This window comes from Oncorhynchus keta, chromosome 8, assembly GCF_023373465.1.
Source record: "Oncorhynchus keta strain PuntledgeMale-10-30-2019 chromosome 8, Oket_V2, whole genome shotgun sequence".
Lineage (NCBI taxonomy): Eukaryota > Metazoa > Chordata > Actinopteri > Salmoniformes > Salmonidae > Oncorhynchus > Oncorhynchus keta.
Window position 1 is genome coordinate 21,880,553 of NC_068428.1, and position 23,261 is coordinate 21,903,813.

Below are 23,261 nucleotides of genomic sequence, written 5' to 3' on the forward strand. Positions count from 1 at the left end.
GAACACCTGATCGCAATAGGTTGAAAACGATGGATAATATTTAGTAAATGGAATGTTTGATAAATGACAATGAAATAAGGATATACACAAACATATCTTGCTCTAAAAAATACTTGGAATAAATACGCGGTGAAATGTCTTTAGTGAAGGCCACTCTTTCACACAGACCCAGAGGATTTTTTTTTAAATGTGAGGGATTAAGGAAACACACACTCACTTTCAATCATAAACACATAAACAGACGGAACCTGTTGGTGTTCTCAATGGCTCATCACTATTCCTGTGCAGGAATCTGTCCTGACTCTCCTGACAATGATGATTAGCCCCCCCCGTCATCTTCATTATCTCCATCTGTTTTCCATCTGTCTATTTCCTCCTCTCCCTCTTGACAGGAAGACGCAGCCCTCTTCATCACAGAACACCTCTGGGGGTAGTTGCCATGGTCACAAGGTCAGGTCAACAAGGAAGCACCTGTGTTTTATGTTACCGTTGCGTAATATGTTACGTTACATAACCACACACACAACCTTATATCTACAAGAGCTTGATTGACCCCATGTTGATATAAGGTCAATGATCCAGACATAGCATTGTGGCATACCGGCATAGCACCATCATCATTCATGTGTTTACCCCTTCTACCCTTTCTAATATCCTGCACAGTGGTCTATCAAATACAGTGCGACAAACACAGGAGCCGATCAAGCTGGCAGGTTAGATAATAAGTAATTACTATGTCATTAATGAATCATTTACACAGTTATGTAATGTAATAGTGTATGTAGCCCAGACATGCATGGAAGAGCTGCTAATGCCCATAGCAGAAAGAGGTCCATCTGTATATGCAGTATTGAAGTTAAGACACCTGATAGACAGTACAAGACATTGAGTTGTATCCCGTTACATTAAGCTGATATCAATATACATGAATACTGAAAATGTATAGATTTCCAATCCCCTGTATTGATTGTGTGGAATTCTATTCATATTCCCTAGGGAGGGAGAGGAGAAAGAGGGGGATGATGAGGAAGAGGAGGGGAAATATCTACAGTTCTTGGAAGATGTGACCAATGATATTTTACGCTACGGGTTCTACTCTGACAGGTGAAACGTTACATTCATGTTTTCCATTCCATTTCCATGAATGTAAGGCGGGAGGGCCGACAAGCTTTGGAGTCCCCTCAGAGAGCGGGCCTCCCAGATGGCAAACAGTATGTACAGGTCATATGCCCTATTTTTTTTATTTTTATGACAAGACATACGTTTTGAAACTCAAATTTCTTCCTCAACCTCATAATAATAATAATAATTTGTTCGGCTTCTATAGCTCTTTTCATTACAGAAAGACTCTCAAACCCCTTGAAATGAAAAATAAACAAGCATTAAAAGAATAATAATTTGTAAAAATATATCAAATCAAATTAGATTGGTCACATACACGTGTTTAGCAGATGTTATTGTGGGTCTAGTGAAATGCTTGTGCTTGTGCAATAATATCTAACAATTTCAAACAATATTAAACAATTTCACAACAATACACACAATACACACAAATCTAAAGTAAAGGAATGGAATTAAGAATGTAAACATATTTGGACGAGCAATGTCGGAGCGGCATAGACTAAAATACAGTAGAATAGAATACAGTATATACATATGAGATGACGAATGCAAAATATGTAAACATTATTAATGCTCCATTGTTAAAGTGGCCAGTGACTTCAAGTCTATGTATATAGGGCAGCAGCCTCTAAGGTGTTACTGTTGACTATTTAACAGTCTGGTGAACTTGAGATAGAAGCTGTTTTTCAGTCTATAGGTCCCAGCTTTGATGCACCTATACTGACCTCGTCTTCTGGATGATAGCGGGGCGAAGAAGTAGTGGCTCGGGTAGTTGTTGTACTTTAAGATATTTTTGGCCTTCCTGTGACATTGGGTGCTGTAGGTGTCCTGGAGGGCAGGTAGTTTGCTCCCAGTGATGCGTTGGGCAGACTGCACCACCCTTTGGAGAGCCCTGCAGTTGCGGGTGGTGCAGTTGCCGTACCAGGCGGTGATACAGCCTGACAGGATGCTCTCAATTGTGCATCAGTAAAAGTGTGTGAGGGTTTTAGGTGCCAAGCCAAATTTCTTCAGCCTCCTGAGTTTGAAGAGGCGCTGTTGCGCCTTCTTCACCACACTGTCTGTGTGGGTGGACCGTTTCAGTTTGTCAGGGATGTGTACGCTTAGGAAATTGAAGCATACAGTACTTGTCAAAAGTTTAGACACACCTACTCATTCAAGGGCTTTTCTTAATTTGTACAATTTTCTACATTGTAGAATAATAGTGAAGACATCAAAACTATGACATACACATAAGGAATCATGTAGTAACCAAAGTGTTCAACAAATCAAATATATTTCAGATTCTTCAATGTAGCCACCCTTTGCAATAATGATAGCTTTGCACACTATTGGCATGCTCTCAACCAGCTTCACCTGGAATGATTTTCCAACAGTCTTGAAGGAGTTACCAAATATTGCAGCAATTAGACCATGAAGGCCTGATTCATGCAGTCTCCTCTGAACAGTTGATGTTGAGATGTGTCTGTTACTTGGACTCTGTGAAGCATTTATCTGGGCTGCAATTTTTTAGGCTGGTAACTAATGAACTTATCCTCTGCAGCAGAGGTAACTCTGGGTCTTCCTTTACCGTGACGGGTTTTCCGGATTGACTGACCTTCACGTCTTAAATTAATGACGGACTGTTCTTTCTCTTTGCTTATTTGAGCTGTTCTTGCCCTAATATGGACTTGGTCTTTTACCAAAACAGGGTTATCTTCTGTATACCACCCCTGCCTTGTCACATCACAACTGATTGGCTCAAACGCATTAAGAAGGAAAGAAAATCCACAAATTAACTTTTAACAAGGCAGCCCTGTTAATTGAAATGCATTCCAAGTGACACCCTCATGAAGCTGGTTGAGAGAATGCCAAGAGTGTGAAAGTTGTCATCAAGGCAAAGGGTGGCTACTTTGAAGAATCTGAAATAGAAAATATATTTTGATTTGTTGAACACTTTGTTAGTTACTACATGATTCTGTATGTGTTATTTCATAGTTTTGATGTCTTCACTATTATTCTACAATGTAGAAAATAGTAAAAATGAAGACAAACTCTTGAAGTGATACTGTATATACAGTGCCTTCGAAAAGTTCAGACCCCTTGACTTATTCCACATATTTCTCATTAATCTACACATCAATACCTTCTAATGACAAAGCAAAAGGAGGTTTTTAGAATTTTTTGCAAATGTAATAAAAAAAATTAAAAAATGGAAATATAACATTTACATAAGTATTCAGACCCTTTAGTCAGTACTTTGTTGAAGCACCTTTGGCAGCGATTACAAAATAGCATCATACCCAAGAAGAATCTACAACCAGCTTGGCACACCTGTATTTGGGGAGTTTCTCCCATTTGTCTCTGCAGATCCTCTCAAGCTCTGTCAGGTTGCTGTACAGCTATTTTGAGGTCTCTCCAGAGATATTTTATCGGGTTCAAGTCCGGGCTCTGGCTGGGCCACTCAACGACATTCGGAGACTTGTCCCGAAGGCACTCCTGCATCGTCTTGGCTGTGTGTTTAGGGTTGTTGTCCTGTTGGAAAGTGAACCTTCACTCCAGTCTGAGGTCCTGAGCACTCTGGAGCAGGTTTTCATCAAGGATCTCTCAATACTTTGCTCCATTCATCTTTGCCTCGATCCTGATTAGTCTCTCAGTACTTGCTGCTGAAAAACATCACTACAGCATGATGCTGCCACCACCATGCTTCACCGTAGGGATGGTGACAGGCTTCCGCCAGACATGACGCTTGGCATTCAGGCTAAAAGAGTTCGATCTTGGTTTTATCAGACCAAAGAATCTTGTTTCTCATGGTCTGAGAGTCTTTATGTGCCTTTTGGCAAACTTCAAGCGGGCTGTCATGTGCCTTTTAATGAGGAGTGTCTTCTGTCTGGCCACTCTACCATAAAGGCCTGATCGGTAGAGTGTTGCAGAGATGGTTGTCCTTCGGGAAGTTTCTCCCATCTCCACAGAGGAACTCTGTTGGAGCAGAGAGGAAGAGGTTTGTCAACAGGGGGATTTAGCAGGTCCTCTGCTGGCATGCAGGCAGCACAGTTCACTCTTCATTCAAGGCGTCCCACCAGTGCCTCGCAGTCCCCGCTGTCACCTTGCGGGGGGCCCCGTGAAAATACGCTATGCTACTGCTCAGACGTTTTACTTATTGAAGTGTTACATTTGAATTGAATTTGAGATTGTGTTGTAAATTCCAAAGTAGGCCACTGAGTATGAGTGTCAAATAGGTAACCTTAAGTGTCAAAAGTGATGCTCTCTCTTTTCCCACAGTGTTCTGGAGTCCGTCTTCAGCTGGCAGATGACATGGAGACACGACCTGAGTCAGGTTAGTGCAAAGACACACACACACACAGAGAGCTTGACTGGGACTGAAATAGGTTCCCGGTACTCATTTTGGGTGCTGGTACTGTTTATATTTAGGTGCAGGAGCTCAACAATACTTATGAGCTTATATTCTATAAGAGGAACAGGAGCTCAAGCAGTAGAACATTTTAGGTGCCAGTACTCAGCTCCGGTGAGCTCCTGCCTAAGCACTGCACGCACACACACACACACACACACACACACACACACACACACACACACACACACACACACACACACACACACACACACACACACACACACACACACACACACACACACACACACACGCACGCGCACGCACACACACAACTCTATCAAACACCTGTCTTACAAACTCCTCACATCTTTGCTGTGTAATTTAGTGCTTACTCTCATTTGCTTACTCTCATTTTGTATGCCAGTGCAGTATCAACATCTGTTTCAGACTAGGCTAACTTGAGATACATACAGTACCAGTCAAAAGTTCAGACACACCTACTCATTCAAGGGTTTTTATTTGTTTTTACGATTTGCCAAATTGTAGAATAATAGTGAAGACAACAAAAATATGAAATAATACATATGGAATCAAGTTTTCTATGAATCAAAATGCAATTATTATGTCAGATTCATCAAAGTAGCCACCCTTTGCCTTGATGACAGCTTTGCACACTCTTGGCATTCTCTCAACCAGCTTGGTTAAGTAGCCACTTGGAATGCATTTCAAATAACAGGTGTTCCTTGTTAAAGGTTCATTTGTGGAATTTCTTGCCTTCTTTATGCGTTTTAGCCAATCAGTTGTGTTTTGATAAGGTATACAGAAGGTAACTAATGAACTTATCCTGGTAAAATACCAAGTCCATATTATGGCAAGAACAGCTCAAATAAGCAAAGAGAAACGACAGTCCATCAATCCTTTAATACATGGAGGTCAGTCAATCTGGAACATTTCAAGAACTTTAAAAGTTTCTTCAAGTGCTGTCGCAAAAACCATCAAGTGCTATGATGAAACTGGCTCTCATGAGGACTGCCACAGGAAAGGAAGACCCAGAGTTACCTCTGCTACAGAGGATAAGTTCATTAGAGTTACCAGCCTCAGAAGATGCAGCACAAATAAATGCTTCACAGAGTTGAAGTAACAGACACATCTCAACATCAACTGTTCAGAGGAGACTGTGTTAATCAGGCCTTCATGGTCTAATTGCTGCAAAGAAACCACCACTAAAGGATACTAATAAGAAGAAGAGACTTGTGTGGTTCCTATGCATGTGTGGTTCCTACTGTGAAGCATGGAGGAAGAGGTGTGGGGGTGCTTTGCTGATGACAAGGTCGGTGATTTATTTAGAATTCAAGGCACACTTAACCAGCATGGCGACCACAGCATTCTGCAGCAACATGCCATTCCATCTGGTTTGCGCTTAGTGGGGCTATCATTGTTTTTCAACAGAACAATGATCCAACACACATCCAGGCTGTGTAAGGGCTATTTGACCAAGAAGGAGAGTGATGGAGTGCTGCATCAGATTACCTGGCCTCCACAATCACCCGACTTGAACCCAATTGAGATAGTTTGGGATGAGTTAGACTGCAAAGTGAAGCAAAAGCAGCCAACAAGTGCTCAGCACATGTGGGAACTCCTTCAAGACTATTGGAAAAGCATTCCAGGTGAAGCTGATTGAGAGAATGCCAAGAGCGTGCAAAGCTGTCATCAAGGCTACTTTGAATAATCTAAAATCTAAAATATGTTTTGATTTGTTTAACACTTTTTTGGTTAGTGCATGATTCCATATGTTATTTTATAGTTTTGATGGCTTCACTATTATTCTACAATGTAGAAAATAGTAAAATAAAGAAAAACCCTTGAATGAGTTGGTATGTTCAAACTTTTGACTGGTATTGTATGTGGATATTAATGTCTCTACCAATAATTTACATGAACGTTGTGCATGCTTATCTGAGGTTAGGAGTCAGAGCCTAACATGGTAGTATATGCAGACTTTACTTATTGTTTTACCAGCCCGTGTGTGTGTGTGTGTGTGTGTGTGTGTGTGTGTGTGTGTGCGCGCGTGCGTGCGCGTGTGCGTGTGTGCGCGTGCGTGCGTGTGTGTGTGTGTGTGTGTGTGTGCATGTGCTTATGCTTTGTGAGTTAGATGAAATGTGTTGTGAGCCGTCTGACCAGAACAGTTGGTTTGGCTACACAGGAGTCCCTCGGGAACAGTGAAACATCTGCACTATCTGCCACTGTTTCAAATCAATAATTATCCCCGTCTTCAGTGTGAAACATACAGGGAATAAATAAAACCAAACAAAACTAAAACTGCACAATTGATTTTTAATGTCTAGTTTGAAACAGATGGAAGTGTGTATGCGTGCCTGCGTGTTGTGCGTGAGTAGACAGGGTTAATTAGCGAGCAGGCAGAGATCCTAGCTTTTTTTTTAACAGGGACAGTTTCTTCACTGTGTCACTGTCATCCCATGCTGTGCCACACTTGCCAGGGCACCTGTCTCGTCTCCGATGCTCATACTGTTTACTTTTCTCTGCGTGACAGAGCCAAGTCAGCATCAACACACACACACACACAAGCTACTGCCCTGTTTAGGCCTGTACTTTGTTGTTGACTCATTCTTTATTCATTATTTTATTATTAGTTGAGCCCACTGACTGGAAATCTCTTCTACGTGGGATACCTGTTCTAAGTTGGTAAACAGTGAGCTACAAGGCCTTTTTAGCCCTGAAGGAGAGAAAGAAAGCCACCTGACCCTGTTCTAAACTTGTTTGTGATAAAGATTGAGCTGACGCGCTAGGCTCTGTGTTTGCCCATTCTTCCAGTTAGAAATTAGATGTCTAGATAGACCTATTTGTAGTCAGAAAGCGAGATACTTGTTTGACAATGCGCTAGTTGGCCTTATTCTTTGAGCCAGAGTGTAAGAGATACACGGCCCTGTTTGGTCGTATTACACGTGTCAGTAGTATATTACTGGACTGCATCACTTCCTACTATTTTGCCTTGCCTGTCATCCCTCTCGGTGTTCTTTGTGATAAACAGTCCACTGTAACACTTGGCCCAGCTTGGCCCATGTTTTGTGACAGAGAGTGAGCTACTTGGTCCTAGTTGGATCCTGTTGCTTGTCAGTACACTCAGAAAGAAAAGGTGCTATCTAGAACCTAAAAAGGTTATTTACCTGTCCCCATAGGAGAACCCTTTGAAGAACCCTTTTGGTTCCAGGTAGAACCCTGGAACGTTGGAACACTTTTTCTAAGAGTGTAGTAAAGAACTCACCCCATTTGCCCTGTGTTAGTCTCTCTCTCTCCCCCTCTCCCTCTCTCTCTCACCATTGCTCTTATTCCCTCTCTTTCTCTCTCTCTCGCTGACGACCATGTCTTATCTCTCCTCCGTAATCATACAGAGAAGACAAGGGAAGACAGTCGGTCCCAGAGAAAGATAAATGAATGACCCTGTATGGATAATAAATCAATTCCAGTGGAAAGCTGGGAGAAGAACATGTGTAACACGGGAATGCTGTGTTCATAAAACATTTATTCAGCACTTCTGTATGGGGGATGGGAGCAATAGCATTTATCCCTATATACACAGCCTTACTGTACCCCTAATCTTAGTTTTTACACAAAAGTACAATTATTGTTTTCCTGAATTTTTATGATATGGGCCATTTTTACTTTGTGGCTGTGGAATCTAGTGGACACCGTTTATCATCCTCACAAGGACTTGAAAATCCCACACCAGTTTAAGCACCATCTTTGCCCAATCCTGATTTGTCCAAATAATCAAAGCCGAAAACCCTAAAACAGGAACTATTTCTGCTCGTAATCACATAATTCTACATGCCTCCGAGAATCTGTCCACGAGAGATTATTGTAAGATGGGGAGGTGTGTTCACTTTAAAATGAGGAGGTGTGTTTATTTGTGCTGCCTGTGCCAGTCTCATGGGATTTGTGTTTTATGAGTTGTATGTTTTTCCATACGGTGCACTATTACATTATTTAATGATTTATGTGAGCAAACCTCCCACAGTTTTATCCTACATTATTACCCTGGATTTTGTACTGAGCTGTTTACTAACCAAACCAACAACATAAAATGTTATATTTTGTTCATCAACATGTTGTCTTCAAATAGCCATAGTCTTCCTGCAGAAAATGAATAACTATTTTCCAGACAATTCAGTACTTGAGGCTTTACTGGTCCTGGGGAAACATATTGCTGATCATTGTCCCCATCTTCGAAATCCTGCCCAGTGAAATCATGCCCAGCCTTAGAAATCCTGCCCAGTGAACCTGTGGTTCAGGGTCTTTTGGGGGTCAGAGTGTGTGTCTGTGTGTGTGCGTGTGTCAGTGTGGGTGTGTCCCTCTGGGTCACGGTGTCCCTGGGGTGCCGTTGACCTGAGGGTGTGTATGAGTACAGGATCATTGACTAGGACAGAAATAGCAGCCAACCGATTCAATCAGCAGCCTTGATCTAATTTTAGTGCACGGTCTTAACTCTGTGTGACTGTGTTTGTTGAGGTTGGGGGTAGGGAGTAAAGGTGTGTGTAAAAACTCCTTGTCCTAAAAAATGTTCATGGAGATTGTACTTCACATACAAAACCAATGTATCCAAAGTCAGTTTGTAATTTTTCTATGATAACAGAACATCCAGTTTATGGTACATCCCCTGTGCGACCACATCAGAGTGAAAACAGCAGGTTCAGAAAGGACATCCAAACGAATTCAACTGAACAACTAATAAGTCACAAAATCAATTACTCAGCCCTCAATTAGAAGCATAGCTTTAAAGTCATGGCCATCATGATTGGTCACACCCCTGACATCCCTAAATACCTTTTCTTTGAATGGGATGTTTTAGCTGTCAGGGAAGGGAGGAAAAGTCTCCAAACTTTTTTAATAAAACAGAAATGAAATTGACCCGAAATGCTTCCATGCCACCAGTAGAACAGGTTTAAATTTATTCAAATTCACTCATTTGAAATCCATTTTATCACAGGGAAAAAGGGAGAGCCAACAGGAACTCTATCCATTTTTTTTTTTTTTACCTTCCTAGAATTACTTCTCATTTGCATATTTCTCCTTTTTATAACTTCCATGGGGGCTTCCCACTTGGGACAGACGTCAAATCAATGTCTATTCCATGTCATTTAATATTGTTACGTTACAGCCTTATTCTAAAATGGATTAAATCGTTTTTCCGCCCCTCATCATTCTACACACAATACCCCATAATGACAAAGCAGAAACGGGTTTAGACATTTTTGCAAAAAATATTACATTTACATATTCAGACCCTTTACTCAGTACTTTGTTGACGCACCTTTGGCTGCAATTAGAGCATAGAGTCATTTTGGGTATGATGCTACAAGCTTGGCACACCTGTATTTGGGGAGTTTCTCCCATTCTTCTCTGCAGATCCTCTCAAGCTCTGTCGGGGTGGATGGGGAGCGTTGCTGCAGAGCTATTTTCAGTTCTCTCCAGAGATGTTCATGTCCGGGCTCTGTCTGGGCCACCTAAGGACATTCAGAGACTTGTCCTGAAGCCACTCCTGTGTTGTCTTGTCTGTGTGCTGTATACAGGATCACTCTGTACTTTGCTCCGTTTATCTTTGCCTCGATCCTGACTAGTCTCCCAGTCCCTGCCGCTGAAAAACATCCCTACAGCATGATGCTGCCACCACCATGCTTCACCGTAGGAATGGTGCCAAGTTTCCTTCAGACCAAAGAGTTCAATCTTGGGTTCAGCAGACCAGAGAATCCTGTTTCTCATAGTCTGACAGTCTTTAGTTGCCTTTTGGCATACTTCAAGTGGGCTGTCATGTGCCTTTTACTGAGGAGTGGCTTCCGTTTTGGCACTCTACAATAAAGGCCTGATTTGTGGAGTGCTGCAGAGATGTTTGTCCTTTTGGAAGGTTCTCCCATCTCCACAGAGGAACTCTAGACCTCTGTCAGAGCTCTAGGAAGAGACTTGGTGGTTCCAACCACCACTTGGTGGTTCTTCCATTTAAGAATGATGGAGGCCACTGTGTTCTTGGGGACCTTCAATGCTGCAGAAATGTTTTGGTACCCTTCCCCAGATCTGTACATCGACACAGTCCTGTCTTGGCACTCTATGGACAATTCCTTTGACCTCGTGGCATAGTTTTTGCTCTGCCATGCACTGTCAAATGTGGGACCTTATATAGACATGTGTGTGCCTTTCCAAATCATGTCCAATCAATTTAATTTACCACAGGTGGCCTCCAAGGATGATCAATAGAAAAAGAATGCACCTGAGCTCAATTTCGAGTCTCATATCCAAGGGTCTGAATAGTTATGTTAATAAGGTATTTTTGTTTTTTTTAAATACATTTGCTAAACTTTCTAATACCTGTTTTCACCTTGTCATTATAGGATATTCAAATCAAAATCAAATCAAATTTTATTTGTCACATACACATGGTTAGCAGATGTTAAATGCGAGTGTAGCGAAATGCTTGTGCTTCTAGTTCCGACAATGCAGTGATAACCAACAAGTAATCTAACTAACAATTCCAAGACTACTGTCTTATACACAGTGTAAGGGGATAAGGAATATGTACATAAGGATATATGAATGAGTGATGGTACAGAGCAGCATACAGTAGATGGTATCGAGTACAGTATATACATATGAGATGAGTGTGTAGACAAAGTAAACAAAGTGGCATAGTTAAAGTGGCTAGTGATACATGTGTTACATAAGGATGCAGTCGATGATGTAGAGTATATTGTGTGTAGATTGCTGAGGATTTATTATTTTTAAAATCCATTTTAGGCCAGCATCCTGGAGTCGTTCCTTCACTGTTGAGACTGGTGTTTTGCAGGTACTATTTAATGAAGCTGCCAGTTGAGGACTTCTGAGGCATCTGTTTCTCAAACTAGACACTCTAATGTACTTGTCCTCTTGCTTAGTTGTGCACCGGGGCCTCCCACTCCTCTTTCTATTCTGGTTAGAGCCAGTTTGCGCTGTTCTGTGAAGGGAGTAGTACACAGCATTGTACAAGATCTTCAGTTTCTTGGCAATTTTTCGCATGGAATAACCTTCATTTCTCAGAAAAATAATAGACTGACGAGTTTCAAAAGAAAGTTCTTTGTTTCTGGGCATTTGGAGCCTGTAATCGAACCCACAAATGCTGATGCTCCAGATACTCAACTAGTCTAAAGAAGGCCAGTTTTATTGCTTCTTTAATCAGACAACAGTTTTCAGCTCGGCCAACATATTTGCAAAAGGGTTTTCTAATTATCAATTAGCCTTTTAAAATTATAAACTTGGATTAGCTAACACAATGTGCCCTTGGAACACAGGAGTGATGGTTGCTGATAATGGGCCTCTTTGCACCTATGTAAATCTTCCATTAAAAATCAGTCATTTCCAGCTACAATAGTCATTTACAACATTAACAGTGTCTGTATTTCTGATCTATTTGATGTTATTTTAATGGACAAAATATGTACTTTTCTTCCAAAAACAAGGACATTTCTAAGTGACCCCAAACTTTTGAACAGTAGTGTATATACTGAACAATTAGGCATATTTGGGGAGACTTGATACAACATTTTGAACAGAAATTTATTATATTTTACCAGATCGAATGTGTTATATTCTCCTACAATAATTTCACATTTCCACAAACTTCAACGTTTTTGCTTTAAAATGGTATCAATAATATGCAAATTCTTGCTTCAGCTCCTGAGCTACAGGTCTATAAGATTTGGGTATGTCATTTAAGGCGAAAATTGATCCTTAAGTTAAAGTCCCCGGCCACTAGCAGTGCCGCCTCTGGATGAGCATATTCTTGTTTGCTTATGGCCTTATACAGCTCATTGAGTGCGGTCTTAGTGCCAGCATCGGTTTGTGGTGGCAAATAGACAGCTACGTAGAATGAAAATAAAAATAATCTTGGTAAATAGCGTGTTCTACAGCTTGAGGTACACTAACTCAGGAGAGCAAAACCTTGAGACTTCCTTAATATTACAGACCACGCATCAGCGGATCTTATCGGAGGCTGCCGTTCTGTCTTGCCAATGCACAGAAAATACAGCTAACTGTGTATTATCAATGTCCTTGTTAAACAATGACTCTGTAAAAAAATTGGATATTACAGTTGTTCATGTCCCATTGATAGGATAGTCTTGAACAGAGCTCATCCAGTTTATTATGCAGTGATGGCACGTTCACCATTAGAACAGAGGGTAAAGGTGGATTTTCCACTCATCGACGCATTCTCAACAGACATCTGGCTTTTTGACCTTGGTGAATAACACTTATGCAGAGTCTATATACAGTGCCTACGGAAAGTAGTCAGACCCCTTCACTTTTTCCACATTGTGTTAAGTTTCAGCCATCTAGTGGCCAAACTCTAAATTGCGCCTAGAGTCCTAAGTCAGATAATGGCCTTTCTCTTGCATTAACATTAACAATGACTACAATGATCGATTTGATGTTATTTAAATTGACAAAAAAATAGTCTTTCTTTCAAAAACAAGGACATTTCCAAGTGAACCCAAATTTTTGAACGGGAGTGTACATTTTAAAGTACATAACTGTGCACTCTTCTCAAACAATAGCATGTTTTCACTGTAATAGCAACTGTAAATTGGACAGTGCAGATAGATTAACAAGAATTTAACTTCTTGGCGCACCCATCCCATTAGTGGGATCATTTTCATCAACATTCGCTGAATTGCAGAGCGCAAAATTCAAATTAGATTACAAAAAATATTTAATTTTCATGAAATCACAGGTGCAATATAGCAAAACACAGCTTAGCTTGTTGTTAATCAACCTGGCATGTCAGATAAATATAGAAGCTTTACAGCAAAAGCTATCCAAGCGTTTACGTTAGGACATCTCTCAGCAGACAAAACATTACAAACAGCTAGCAGCAAAGTAGATTGGTCACGAAAGTCAGAAAAGCAATAAAATTAATCACTTACCTTTGATGATCTTCAGATGTTTGCACTCACGAGACACCCAGTTACACAATAAATGTTCCTTTTGTTCGATAAAGATTATTTTTATCTCCAAAAACCTCCATTTTGTTGGCGCGTTTTGTTCAGAAATACACAGGCTCGTGCAGGTCATGAGGGGCAGACTATATTTCCAAATAGTATCCGTAAAGTTCATAGAAACATGACAAACGTTTTTTATAATCAATCCTCAGTTTGTTTTTACAATAAATAATCAATAATATTTCAACCGGACCGTAGCTTTTTCAATAGGAGAGAGAGAGAAAATGTCTGCTCCAAGCTGTTGCGCATTCAAAACTCTGCTGGCACCCAGCTATCCACTGACACGATGTGATCCTTCACACTCATTTTTCAGAATAAAAGCCTGAAACTATGTCTAAAGACTGTTCACACCATGTGGAAGCCATAGGGAACGGAATCTGGTTGATATCCCTTTAAATGGAGGGGAGGAATGCAATGGAACAGGGAGATTAGTTTCTCTTAGGCACTTCCTTGTTGGATTTTCCTTAGGTTTTCGCCTGCAATATCAGTTCTGTTATACTCACAGACAATATTTTGACAGTTTTGGAAACTTTAGAGTGTTTTCTATCCTAATCTGACAATTATATGCATATTCTAGATTCTGGGCCCGAGAAATAGGCAGTTTCATCTGGGTACGTTTTTCAACCAAACATCAAAATACTGCCCCTACACTCAACATGTTAAGCTTTCTGCCCATAAAGATATGTCTATGTCCTGGGAAATGTCCTTGTTACTTACAACGTCATGCTAATCACATTAGCGCACACTAGCTCAAACATCCCGAGGGTTAGACGCCAATCTGTAGAGATCTTTAAGAGGTTTAATACAGGAAAACTGAAATCCGTTTGAACTAATTTCTACCAGCATGTCACATGTGCAACTAGAGAAAAAAAACCTCTAGAACACCTTTCCTCCACACACAGAGATGTGAATTATTCTACTCAACTCTGACGCTCGTCAGATGTGGCAGGGCTTGTAAACTATCACGGATTACAAAGGGAACCCCAGCCACGAGCTGACAAGTGACACGAGCTAACCATACGAGCTAAAAGCCTTTGAAGTTCACTTCGAGGCAAGCAACACGGAATCATGCATGAGAGTACCAGCTGTTCCGAACGACTGTGTGATCACATTCTCCATAGTTGATGTGAGTAAGCCCTTAAACAGGTTACCATTCACAATGCCACAGGGCCAGATGGATTACCAGGATGCGTACTCAGAGCATGCACTGACCAGATGGCAAGTGTCTATCATTTTCACCCTCTCCCTGACCCAGTCTGTAATACCTACATGTTTCAAGCAGACCAGAATAGTCCCAGTGCCCAAGAACACCAAGGTAACCTGCCTAAGTGACTACCGCCCCGTAGCACTCCAATCTGTAGCCATGAAATGCTTTGAAAGGCTGGTCATAGCTCACGTCAACACCATCATCCCAGAAACCCTGGACCCACTCCAATTCGCATCCCGCAGATCCACAGATGACACAATCTCTATTGCATTCCACACTGTCCTTTCCTACCTGGACAAAAGGAACACATACAGTTGAAGTCGGAAGCTTACATACACTTAAATTCGTTTTTCAACCACTCCACCTATTTTTCGTTAACAAACTATAGTTTTGGCAAGTCGGTTAGGACATCTACTTTGTGCATGAAAAAAGTTATTTTTCCAACAATTGTTTACAGACAGATTATTTCACTTACAATTCACTGTATCACAATTCCAATGGATCAGAAGTTACATACACTAAGTTGACTGTGACTTTAAACAGCTTGGAAAATTCCTGAAAATTATGCCATGGCTTTAGAAGCTTCTGATAGGCTAATTGACATAATTTGAGTCAATTGGAGGTGTACCTGTGAATGTATTTCAAGGCCTACCTTCAAATTCAGTGCTTCTTTGCTTGACATTATTATAAAAATCAAAATAAATCAGCCAAGAAAAATTGTGGACCTCCACAAGTCTGGTTCATCCTTGGGAGCAATTTCCAGACGCCTGAAGGTGCCACGTTCATCTGTACAAACAATAGTACGGAAGTATAAATACCATGGGACCACGCAGCCGTCATACCACTCAGGAAGGAGACGCTTTCTGTCTCCCAGAGATTAATGTATTTTGGTGTGAATAGTGCAAATCAATCCCAGAACAACAGCAAGGGACATTGTGAAGATGCTGGAGGAAACAGGTACAAAAGTATTTATATCCACAGCAAAACAAGTCCTATATCGACATAACATGAAAGGCCGCTCAGCTAGGAAGAAAACCGCCTAAAATGCCAGACTACGGTTTGCAACTGCACATGGGGACAAAGATTGTACTTTTTAAAGAAATGTCCTCTGGTCTGATGAAACAGAAATAGAACTGTTTGGCCATAATGACCATCGTTATGTTTGTTGGAAAGATGGGGATGCTTGCAAGCCGAAGAACATCATCCCAACCGTGAAGCATGGGGGTGACAGCATCATATTGTGGGTGTGCTTTGCTGCAGGAGGGACTGGTGCACTTCACAAAATAGATGACATCATGAGGGAGGAAAATTATGTAGATATATTGAAGCAACATTTCAAGACATCAGTCAGGAAGTTAAAGCTTGGTCGCAAATGGGTCTTCTAAATGGACAATGGCCCCAAGCATACTTCTTAAGTTGTGGCAAAATGCCTTAACGACAACAAAGTCAAGGTATTGGAGTGGCCATCACAAAGCCCTGACCTCAATCCTACAGAACATTTGTGGGCAGAACTGAAAATGTGTGTTAACAAGGAGGCCTGCAAACCTGACTCCGTCAGGAGAAATGGGCCAAAATTCCCCAAATTTATTGTGGGTAGTTTGTGGAAGGCTACCCGAAATGTTTGAACCAAGTTAAACAATTTAAAGGCAATGCTACCAAATACTAATTGAGTGTATGTAACCTTCTGACCCACTGAGAATGTGATGAAATAAATAAAAGCTGAAATAAATCATTCTCTCTACTATTATTATGACATTTCACATTCTTAAATTAAGTGGTAATCCTAACCGACCAAAGACAGGGAATTGTTACTAGGATTAAATGTCATGAATTGTGAAAAACTGAGTTTAAATGTATTTGGCTATGGTGTATGTAAACTTCCAACTTCAACTGTATGTGTGAATGCTGTTCTTTGACTACAGATCAGCAATCAACACCATTGTGACCTAAAAGCTCATCGCTAAGCTAAGGACCCTAGGACTGAACACTTCCCTCTGCAACTGGATCCTGGACTTCCTGACGGGTAGCCCCAGGTGGTGAGGGTGGTCAACAACACATCCGCCACGCTGACCTTCAACGATGGTAGGCCCTGATCAATGACGACAATGAGACAGCCTATACGGAGGAGATCGGTGACCTGACAGTGTGGTGCCAGGACAACAATCTCTCCCTCAACGTGAGCAAGACAAAGAAGATGACTGTGGACTACAGGAAAAGGAAGGGAGAGCACTTTACTCGTGCGTACATATATATATTACCTCAATAACCTCGATAAACCCATACCACTGCACATTGATTCGGTACCGGGTACTCCTTCAACAGTGGGGCAAATAAATTCATTAAAAATCCTACAATGTGATTTTCTGGATTTTTTTCTCATTTTGTCTGTCATAGTTGAAGTGTACCTATGATGAAAATTACAGGCCTCTCTCATCTTTTTAAGTGGGAGAACTTGCACAATTGGTGGCTGACTAAATACTTTTTTGCCCCACTGTATATAGACTCGTTTTTGTTACTGTACATTATTTTGTTGATAGTTTTTTCTGTTTATTTAGCAAATATTTTGTACTTCTTTTTTACAACGTTGCATTTTTGGTTAAGGGCTCATAAGTAAGCATTTCATGGTTGTAGTCGGTGCATGTGACAAATAAAATTGTATTTGAAATAGATGAGGTGTCGACTGCGTTTGTGCTGATCCTACACTATCACGCATCCATAATCAGGGATTGTTCCGGCGAATATTATTTATGAGACCAATATTTGCTATGATACTTTTTCTGTGGGATGTTGGGGCTCAGGCAACATTACTCTTATTCCTGAGAGTAACATTTTAGAGTGTGTGTGTGTGTGTGTGTGTGTGTGTGTGTGTGTGTGTGTGTGTGTGTGTGTGTGCGTGCGTGCGTGCGTGCGTGCGTGCGTGTGTGTGTGTTTGAGATATATATAGAGAGAGACTCTTAGAAAAAAGGGTTCCAAAGGGGTTCTTCTGCTGTCCCCGTAGGAAAAAACATTTTGGTTCCAGGTAGAATACTTTTGGGTTCCATGTAGAACTTTGTGTGGAAAGGGTTCTCGATGGAACACAAAAGGGTTCTACCTGGAACCATAAATGGTTCATCATAGGATTCCCCTATGGGGACAGCCGAAGAACCCTTTTAAGAGTGTAGGCAGAGAGAGAAAGAGAGAGAGAGGGGAGTGTAATTTACACTTGTGCCTTGATGAATGCGCCTTAATCAAATCAAATCAAATGTATTTATATAGCCCTTTGTACATCAGCTGATATCTCAAAGTGCTGTACAGAAACCCAGCCTAGAACCCAAAACAGCAAGCAATGCAGGTGTAGAAGCACGGTGGCTAGGAACAACTCCCTAGAAAGGCCAAAACCTAGGAAGAAACCTAGAGAGGAACCAGGCTATGTGGGGTGGCCAGTCCTCTTAATGAATGCAATCTCCATGAACATCAGGGAAAATTACAAGACACATTGTCGACAGAGAAATCCACTTCTTAACAACAGTGCTTTTGATTGAATTCTGTTTAGACAGGCATGAACAAACCCTGGCTTGTCTGTTGCTTCTCACTCAACTCTATCTTTCTATCCTTCGGTAACCCTCTGACCTACACAGACACACACACGATACCCTGGGCTGTCCGTTTACTTAGCGAAGCAAGTGAATGGGAGTGGGGAAGATTATATTGAGTTCTCCATGTTCTTAAATACAGATACGTCATAACAGGAGAGAGAACACCTTTGTTGCTGAAGGGGTTCAATCTCAGAAACACACAGACATGTGGACACAGTAGACCTGGAGGGAATGAGATGTCATTTATTTTGATGCTGTGCAAGCGTGATGGGTCTGGCTAACAAATAGTTTGAGTGGAATCACGCACACACATATATAGAGATAGAGACATCAAGATGAACCCTCATTCAGAAACCCAAGGGGATATGTTACCTGATCTTATCTCTTTCTCACACCACCTACCCACCCCTTAGGATGCCAGCATGTGATAGGGGAAGGACACTGCACTTCAAGAACACCCCTCACACTCACACGCACGCACACACACGCACACACACACACACACACACACACACACATACATACACGCACACACACGCACACACGCACACAAACACACTGTCAGTAATAACAGTCACACAACTCCATGGAGTCCACAGTGAAAGCTCTCTATATATTCTGCCTCCCTGAAATGGGTGCAAAAATGGGGAAATCAGGCTAACGAGGTACAGATGCCAAGTAAACTCACATCCCTCTATTATAGAAAGAAATTAGATCATGCGTATGTTATTAAGAGTAAGCATTAACGTTGAGGTTTATAAACTGGGATAAATCTACATTCTTATCCCTCCTCTCCAGCTGTTACAGATTTATAATGCTGGCCCTCCTCTGCTTGTCACCGGTTGTTTTTCCCAACAGCGTTGTGTTAAGCTGTGGAGCTGGAGGAGGCATGAAGACATTTTAATGGTTCCGTGTTTCTAACCTAGCCTGGGAAGATTGACTCTGCAGCTCTAGGCTACACTCTTAGAAAAAAAGCCTTTGAAGTACCCTTTTTGGTTCCAGGTAGAACGTTTTTGGGTTCCATGTAGGACCCTTTTCATCAAGGATTCTACCTGCAACCAAAAGCATTCTACCTGGACACAAACAGGCTTTTCCTATGGGGACAGCCGAAAACCCCTTTTTTCCCTAAGAGTGTATCCTGAGGATGGTGGTTCTACTAACCTTTCATTATACTCAGCGGAGGATGAGGCAGTCTAACAGCTAATCTCTCAATTCAATTCAGTTCAATTCAAGGGGCTTTATTGGCATGGGAAACATACCTTAACTTCTTGCGTCGAGCCATCCCGGATCCGGGATCGTGAATACAGCCTCAAGCTCATTACCATAACGCAACATTAACTATTCATGAAAATCGCAAATGAAATGAAATTAATCTATTTGCTCTCAAGCTTAGCCTTTTGTTAACATCTCAGATTTTCAAAATATGCTTCTCAACCATAGCAAACTAGCATTTAGCGTTTAGCGTTAGCATTTAGCGTTAGCATTTAGCATTAGCATTTTGCGTTAGCATTAGCAGGCAACATTTCACAAAAACCAGCAAAAACATTCAATAAATCATTTACCTTTGAAGAACTTTGGATGTTTTCAATGAGGAGACTCTCAGTTAGATAGAAAATGTTCAGTTTTCCAGAAAGATTAGTTGTGCAGGAGAAATCGGTCCGTTTTCTGCGTCATGTTTGGCTAAGGAAAAAACCTGAAAATTCAGTCATAACAACGCTGAAATTTTTTCCAAATTTAACTCCATAACATCGACAGAAACATGGCAAACGTTGTTTAGAATCAATCCTCAAGGTGTTTTTCACATATCTATTAGATGATAAATCATTCGTGGCAGTTGGGTTTCTCCTCGGAAGCAAATGGAAAAATACACGCAGCTGGAGATTGCGCAATAATTGCGACGGAGGACACCACGCGAGCACCTGGTAGATGTAGTGTAAAATGGTCAATCTTCCAATGATATGCCTACAAATACGTCACAATGCTGCAGACACCTTGGGGGACACCTTGGGGAAACGACAGACAGTGTAAGATCATTCCTGGCCCATTCACAGCCATATAAGGAGACACAGCGCCTTCAAAATCTGGGGCACTTCCTGTTTGAAATTTCATCTTGGTTTCGCCTGTAGCATCAGTTCTGTGGCACTCACAGACAATATCTTTGCAGTTTTGGAAACGTCAGAGTGTTTTCTTTCTAAAGCTTTCAATTATATGCATAGTCGGGCATCTTTTCGTGACAAAATATCTTGTTTAAAACGGGAACTTTTTTTATCCAAAAATTAAAAGAGCGCCCCCTATATCCAAGAAGTTAAGCAATTCTTTGGACTGGAATTTCTGAGGCTGGTAACTCTAATGAACTTATCCTCTGCAGCAGAGGTAACTCTGGGTCTTCCTTTCCTGTGGCAGTCCTCATGAGAGCCAGTTTCATCATAGCGCTTGATGGTTTTTGTGACTGCACTTTCCAGATTGTCTGACCTTCATGTCTTAAAGTAATGATGGACTGTTGTTTCTCTTTGCTTATTTGAGCTGTTCTTGCCATAATATGGACTTGGTATTTTACCAAATAGGGCTGTCTTATGTATACCACCATTACCTTGTCACAACACAACTGATTGGCTCAAACGCATTAAGAAGGAAATAAATTCCACAAATTAATTTTTAACAAGGCACACCTGATAATTGAAATGCATTCCAGGTAACTACCTCATGAAGCTGGTTGAAAGAATGCCAAGAGTGTGCAAAGCTGTCATCACGGCAAAGGGTGGCTACTTTGAAGAATCTAAAATATATTTTGATTTGTTTAACACTTTTTTCGATACTACATGATTCCATGTGTTATTTCATAGTTTTGATGCCTTCACTATTATTCTACAATGTAGAAAATAGTAAAAAAAATTAAGAAAAACCTTTGAATGAGTAGGTGTGTTTGAATTTTTGACTGGTTCTGTATATATCCTGACTAACCACAGACCAGATAAACAGGTACAACAATCTTACTAATGGTTAAAACAAATTCACTTATTTTTTTGGTATATCTCATGTAATGCATCACATTTCAGCCTCTGAATACAACTGGCTGAAAGGCACTCTGGGAATTATGTTAATGAGGCACATGTATTTTAAGCCAACACAGTATTTTAAGTTTGCGGGTCTCAGCAAACTAAATTCTCTTGTGTGATCACACCCGCAATATGTGTTGCAAACGTCATTATTTACATTACTCACGTTATGCCAAATCATTGCGTTAGAGGAGAATTGCATGTCACCTCATCAATTTACCAAGTTAAGTCCAGCCAACTCCATTTCATCCACAAAATAAAAACAATAACTAAGGTGCTGGGGCAGACAGTGCCGCTGTTTCCCCTCATAAGGATTCCATCTTTAAGCTATAGTACATGGATTGTTTTCTTAGTTGCATGTTTTACAGTGTACTATATCAGGGTTTCCCAAACTCAACCCTTCCTCTCTTTTACTACTGTTTTCCTCTCATCACCCCTTTCCTAGCTCTCTCCCTCCTTTCTCACCTCCATCTTCGGTTAGCTGACTCTCTGTGTGTGTGTGTGTGTGTGTGTGTGTGTGTGTGTGTGTGTGTGTGTGTGTGTGTGTGTGTGTGTGTGTGTGTGTGTGTGTGTGTGTGTGTGTGTGTGTGTGTGTGTGTGTGTGTGTGTGTGTTTGCGTGCGTGCGTGCGTGCGTGTGTGAGAGAGAGTTTGTCGCTGGTTGAGGGTTGTGTGGGTGGCAGCTCAGAGCGTTTCCCAGCGTTTCCTGTGACCTACATGTATCCTAAGGAGCCTGTCTAACTGACAGACACAGCATGGTGTTAGTCCACGCACGCACACACATACACACAAACACACAGGCACACACCCACTCATGCACAGACAGAGGATGAACTACACCCAACACACGCCAATCAAAAACATGCATATGCACTCAAACACACATACTCACTGGAGGTCAGTTGTATAGCTCAGAGCGCTGTTAAGCATGAAACCAGGAGATGGAACAGTTTTGTTATTTTAAAAACATGAACAATGAATAAAATCCATCGACTGACCAGATACAGGTATTTGACCTTTAACGATGGGGATTAGACCCTTATCTCCAACCATTTGGCCCTTAGAGACTAGTATGTAGCCCTTATCTTATCATAATGCATCGGTGTGACTGTTGGCACGAGAGGGAGATAATCAGCTCCTCTTCAGACCCTTGAGCTTCATCCGCCTCATCTATCACTCGGACCACATCACACTGACTTAGCTTCCAGCCCTGTCACCATGGTGCATTATGTCTGTACCAGTGGAGGCTGCTGAGGGGAGAACGGCTCATAATAATGGTTGGAACGGAGCAAATGGAATGGCATCAAACACATGGAAACCATGTGTTTGATGTATTTGATACAGTTCTCTGATTCCGCTCCAGCCTTTACCACAAGCCCGTCCTCCCAAATTAAGGTGCCACCAACCTCCTGTGGTCTGTACACTAGCTTAGCTTCTAGCCCTGTCACCATGGACCATAATGTCTCTACACTAGTTTAGCTTCTAGCCCTGTCACCATGGACCATAATGTCTGTACACTAGTTTAGCTTCTAGCCCTGTCACCATGGATCATGATGTCTGTACACTGGCTTCACAGGGTGACAGCTTGACAGGGGGCTGATACTCAGCGTCATATTTAATTTTAAAAATGCTCTGGCACTAAGACACATGGCACTTCTATTTGAGAGAAATACATACATTAGAGTTGTGATTGTATGCAAAGCATGAGCTGATTGATGGTAAAGACTCAAATCACACAGATTTGAGTCTCTCTAGGCTGTTCTCCATGCTTGGTCCTGGAGGACTACAATTTTATTTTTTTAACCTTTATTTAACTAGGCAAGTCAGTTGTGGTCCTTCTGTAGCTCAGTTGGTAGAGCATGGCGCTTGTAACGCCAGGGTAGTGGGTTCGATCCCCGGGACCACCCATACGTAGAATGTATGCACACATG

General features: G+C 41.4%; 1 protein-coding gene across 1 annotated transcript in view; it reads left to right on the forward strand.

The window, feature by feature from the left end:
* LOC118387014 (spermatogenesis-associated protein 7-like) overlaps positions 1-23,261 on the forward strand; it is a 30,585-nt gene that overhangs the window by 4,452 nt on the left and 2,872 nt on the right. Inside the window, exons 5-8 of the mRNA XM_035775098.2 lie at positions 393-450; positions 664-713; positions 997-1,104; positions 4,381-4,435. Of these exons, the coding sequence (XP_035630991.2) occupies positions 393-450; positions 664-713; positions 997-1,104; positions 4,381-4,435 (271 nt within the window). The remainder of the gene's footprint in view (positions 1-392; positions 451-663; positions 714-996; positions 1,105-4,380; positions 4,436-23,261) is intronic.